Below are 5,502 nucleotides of genomic sequence, written 5' to 3'. Positions count from 1 at the left end.
AAAAATGATAATGATTAAGGTAAAACTTTGCTGGTCTGTAAAGATAATAGATAAGTTTGTTAATGAAACCAAGCAAGAAACAGCTACTATAGAAGAACCTGGCATTTCTGAGTTTGGGTTTAGCGAGTCAGGGACCACACTCCGACTTGATGATTTGCAAGAAGGATTCACAGAACTCAGAAAAGCTGTTATATTCATAGTTTATGGTTAAATACAGTGAAGGATACAGATTTAAAATCAATGGGAAGAGGTGCATGAGGTGAAGTCCACGAGGTACCAGACACAGCTTCCAGGTACCCTACCAGTGAAGGGGCGTGGGTGTACTCAGCTCTCTCCATGTTACCAACCAGGGAAGCCCACCCGAGCCATGATGTCCAGGGTTTTTATTGGGTGTCCGTCCCTTAGGCACGTAGTGCCTGTATAACTGACCTCAGCTGCTTAGACTCCAGTGCCCGCAAGAGCAAAAACAGGCGATCACCATCACGTTGTAAGCATAAGCTGTCTGAACAGACTGGTACTGAGTGACCCAAGGCTTCAGTTGCACAAAGCACTCCTATCAGGCAGAATACTTAAAGGGTTCAAGGATGTCTTGAAGTTGAGCTGGGTTTGAGCTGCTGAGTTCACCCTTTCTTGCGCAAGCAGCTGCTCAGGGAGTTGACTTTCTTTTGGCCTGTCTGCCTGGCGGCTGCTTTTCTAGGTCCAGTGGACCTTCCTGGTCTTAACCATCGACTTCTTTGAATGCTTCTCTATACCAGATACAGTGCTAGATGGTGGTGGATTTACATAGATGATTAGCATGAGTCTCTTGCCTTAAATGTCACAGGAGAGAGAAAAACAAAAATCACAATGCTTGTGCTATTGATTAAACAGTGTGTGCTTGCAAATGGATAATGGACTTGGCTGCTAACTGAAAAGTTGGAGGTTCAGTTTCATATAGGAAAAAAATAGTCTTAGGACTGATGCATGTTAAATCTGTTTCTGTGCTACTAGAAGCTGTTAGTTGTTTTTTTTTACCCTTATTTTCTTCCCCGGCCTTCGTTGGGCCCCTTTTTTTTTTTTGGGGGGCTTGTTGGGGTTTTTTGTAGGAGAAGGTGGTGGTGGTAATTGGCATGACTTACCTAAGTGCTCACTCTTAGAGCTGAGCCATAAAGATTGAGTAGATAGAAGGGACAGGGAGCTGATGTTCACCCAGTCATCTCTAGCCCGATTGTGTATGTGGTTGGAATATATGCGTCTGATTATTGGAATATGGAGGTCTGCCTATAATATGGAGGTCCCCCTACCTGCACTGTGAGAAGAGCCTGATCTCAGCTAGAAGGTACGCATCTTTGTCAGGGTGTCCACAGGGGAAGTGGCTCTCCCATTACTCCATCACCGTGAAGCCATCCAAGTGACATTACCTAAGGACCGTTGGTTCATAGTGGTGGTGTCACACATTCTTCCTTCATGGGGAGTACATTAGTGCATAGTTTGGGGCTGATAAGAACAAGTATAACCATTAAAAATGTACTTTGTTTCAAATGGGAGGGCAAATGCTTGCCTTGCCTTGCTGAATACACTTGTAACGGACACAAAGTTTTCTATACTTGGAAGCAAAAACATTTGTACAGAAAAAAATGTGGGTCCAAATTTGGTCATATTTCTTTAGGCTTCTGCTTGTGGTTCCCAGCAGAAGTCAGAGTTTCTGAGAGGTGTGAGGAGTTTTGTGTTTGGAGTAGGGCACAGACATGGTGATTATAATAGGGTCTGGAATGCCTTATTGCACTGGATACTGGATAATTTCAAACTTTTAACCTTGAAATCTTTTTTCTAACAGAGCTTGTTCTCTTCTTCCAGCTTTACAGTGTTTCTGCCACCTCTGTACAAAAGACAATTTCACGTGTGTGACAGATGGGCTGTGCTTTGTCTCTGTCACAGAGACCACAGACAAGGTTATACACAATAGCATGTGTATAGCAGAAATCGACCTAATTCCTCGAGACAGACCGTTTGTATGCGCACCCTCTTCAAAAACTGGGTCTCCTACTACAACGTATTGTTGCAAGCAGGACCACTGCAATAAAATAGAACTCCCAACTACTGGTAAGTGGTTGTGTAAGACATTTTCCCCTGATCCTTTAGAACAGCTCTGAGACTCTGACTATAATTTTAGGGCTAGAAGGGATCTTAGAAATCATCTAGCCCAGTGTGTTGAGTTTAGAGACAAGAAGTGGCTTGCTCGTGTTTGAGAGTTACGACAGTGGCCAAGATCCTGACTCCGCGGCATATATTGTTTGAGAAGGATGGTTCCAGGGTAGACTTTCTCTGAGGTCTGCTTTACCTGAAAAGTCAGTCTCTCAAAAGAGGATCATGACAAAGCCCACAGCAGAATTATGTCCTCAGAATGTCCTCACTTTTCCTCAGAGTGAGTTTCTTCTTCCTTGTATAGTGCTCTCCTGCCTTCTAAAGCCGTCTACAATTTTTTAATGGGTGAAGATTAAGAACAGCACTAAATGGTTCAAATGACTTCATTTTGTAAATGCATCTTGCTTTATTATTCATAGGTGCAAATTATTATGTAAGATTTTTAGATTTTTGGTCTTTTACTCATAGTTTAGGAACTCTGGTGGTGCAGGGGTTAAATGCTTGACTGCTGTGGTAGTTAAGGTTGTGGGTCAACTTGGCTGGGCCATGGTTTTGAGTGGCTGGGAAGCTGGATGTAGTTGTTCCCCTTGGTGAGATTGTAATCACTCCCATGGAATCCGCTGTGAGTAGCTGAGGTAGCTGCCTTTGGGGTGTGGGCTGCTTCCAGTAAAGTTTTGAGAAAGGTCTCCAGCTCCTTGCCATATTTTGGATCCTGCATTTGGCTGAGTCTTCGTCTCGAGTTCCTGGTCTTGACCCAGGGGCCTGCCGTGTTGCCTGCTGATTTTAAGATTGTGTCATTTTATACTTGTTGGTGTGGTTTTATTGGCCTTAGCAGCCAGCAGTTGCATGAGTCAGAAAAAGCCTCCAGCCTTAGTGGGCCTGGAATAAGAGGCAGCGCTAAAGCGCCTAGAGCTGGCACTTTGAACTCAGACTTCTAAACTGTAAGAGGAGTGCTGGTGGCACAGTGCCTAGCCCACCGGTCACTCTGTGGAAGGAAGATGGGGTAATCCACTTCCATTAAGATTAGGTTTGGTTTGGTTTTTTTCAAACTGTAAGAGAAGAAATTTTGTTAAAGCCATCTGCATGTGGTGTTTCTGTTATAGCAGCACTGGGCCCCAAAACAGCTATTAACCAAATAGTCGGCAGTTCAAACCCACCAAGTGCTTTGCGGGAGAAGGACGTGGTAGTCTGCTTCCATGAAGATTGTTGTGGTTGTTGTTATGTGCTGTTGAGTTGGACCCAACTTATAGCAACCCGTCCTTGGGTTTCTGAGGCAGTATCACTAGGGAAGTAGATTGCCCAACCTGCTTCAGACACCCCATGGGGCAGATTTACCCTGCCCTATAGGGTTGCTGTAATTAACTCTACGGCAGTGGGTTTTAACAAAGTACCCATAAGAATTTGAAAGCTTCATAAAGTCAGGATTGGATTAATTTAAGTTTTAAGATGTCATTCTGAGCCCATGTGTTGAACTCTTCTATTTCCCTGAAGTCTCCAGTTCTTACTGTAATAACCAGAGCAGTACCAAAATGGGGAATACTCATGAATTCTAGGAGAATGGATGAATGCTACTCACATGCTGATACTTTTGAGGAACTTCTGTAGTTTATAGTACAGGTGACACCATATGAGAAGAAGTGAAAAAACCTCACAAAATCTCACCAGTATCTTAAGCTGAGGGGCTAAGGTTAGGCCATAGGAGTGAGTGCGAGTCTTCTTTGAAAAGCACCTGGTTTCACTGCCCAGAGGGGCAGATCATGTGTTTACTTTCTACTCAGAGGTGGACCAGGCATCATGCTAAGTAGGGGATTAGACACTACTGTAGCTCTGAGGGAACCAGCCAGTCCTGCCACTTACAGAGGGAGGCATCCTTGGCCCAGTTCAGTGGTCATAGTCCAGTAAGACTACATCTTCAGCAGGATGAGGAGAGGGTTCCTACGGCCAGTCCCTGCCATACTGTAATTGCTTCCTTTATGTAGGCATCTGCAGCTCTAATATGGCAAAGAAAATACTAATTCTAAAAAAAAAACCTCACTGCCATCAAGTCAGACCCAACTCATAGTGACCCCTCCTTGGGTTTCCGAGGCAGTATCACTGCGGACGTAGATTGCCCAACCTTCCTTCTGAGGAGTGGCTGGTGGGTTTGAACCACCAGCCTTCTGGTTACCAGTCAAATGCCTTAGGCACTGCGCCACCAGAGCTAGAACTTCCTATTTCTGTCCTTTGGGTTTGAAAGATCTGAACGGAAACTCACAAAGCTTGTGAAGAACTCCCCTCATTTCTAATGCTAAAAAAACAAACAAACACCTCATTCTCAGCTCCAAGATAAGCAAAGGGCAAAAAATAACCAAATGAAAAGATGCACTGGCTGAACTGGATAAATCAGAGTAGATGCCATCTCATGCAACTGGCTGTTTGTTCCCTATGACAGGGAAGAACTTTCAGACAATGCAAGGCCTGTTTTCAGTTGTTCCCTGTGAAGTGAGAAATTCCACTGTTGTTAAATTCACCCAGATGAAAAATGCCACTGATGGATATATTTTAAATGCTATATTGATAGTGAACAGCACACTGGACACAGTAATTTTACAGACAGTTGGGTTACAATTCAGAGAAAAAGATGGTCAGTGAGCAGAGAGAGAGAAAGGACAGAGCTTGGTGATTTATTGTAAGAAGTCCAGAGAAACACATGAGCTGTCAGGAGGGAGAAGAGTACCAGGCAAAATTAACAAAAAAGACTTACCAATATATATATGCTAAAGAAATGTATCAATTTTAAGAATGAAGGAAAAAAGCCCAAGAAAATAGTGGTTACCTATAAAAGGTAAAAAGAAGTTGAGATTTTCTGCTTTGTTTAATGCCAGGAGACAATGAATTGCCACCCAGAATTCTTTGAATAAGCCAAACTTATTTTCATATACAAAGGCAGTGGACATATTTAGATGTTAACCATTCAGTATGGAAGGACCTGTGTACTCTTCCTGCGAGAAAGCACTACAAATAGGATTTTATATAATAAGAAATCAGAGCAGATAAAGAGCTTAGGAGTGAGAAAGATGAGATATGAAAGCAGTGGTGGCAGGCAGTGAACTAGCAGGGCTCAGGATGGTGCCAGAATAAGTGGAATGCATGTGTTTTGGAAATAAGGCAAGTATTAATTATTAAGAGATTATTGATAAGAAAATTACTTAGAAGTAAAAGTCCAAGTAGCTAAATAGACTAGAAAATATATACATGCTAACAAAAAAAAAAGTGGGGGTATGTAAAGGTTATACCAAGTAAAAGGGTAAATATATACTAAACTGAATTGTTTTGGGATAGTCAGACCGTAGGTAGTTTTTCTTTTTACTTTTTGCTTATTTGTGTGTGTGTGTGTGT

General features: G+C 42.7%; 1 protein-coding gene across 1 annotated transcript in view; it reads left to right on the top strand.

Annotated features, from left to right (window-relative positions):
• Positions 1-1,829: 1,829 nt before the first annotated feature.
• TGFBR1 (transforming growth factor beta receptor 1) overlaps positions 1,830-5,502 on the top strand; it is a 40,751-nt gene continuing 37,078 nt past the window's right edge. The window contains exon 1 of the mRNA XM_007950333.1: positions 1,830-2,082. Coding sequence (XP_007948524.1) covers positions 1,947-2,082 — 136 coding nt within the window. The 5' untranslated portion in view covers positions 1,830-1,946. The remainder of the gene's footprint in view (positions 2,083-5,502) is intronic.

This window comes from Orycteropus afer, unplaced genomic scaffold (genome assembly GCF_000298275.1).
Source record: "Orycteropus afer afer isolate SDZICR_OR568_19922 unplaced genomic scaffold, OryAfe1.0 scaffold00267, whole genome shotgun sequence".
Lineage (NCBI taxonomy): Eukaryota > Metazoa > Chordata > Mammalia > Tubulidentata > Orycteropodidae > Orycteropus > Orycteropus afer.
The sequence above is the reverse complement of the archived record's forward strand: the minus strand, read 5'-3'. Positions and strand labels throughout refer to the sequence as shown.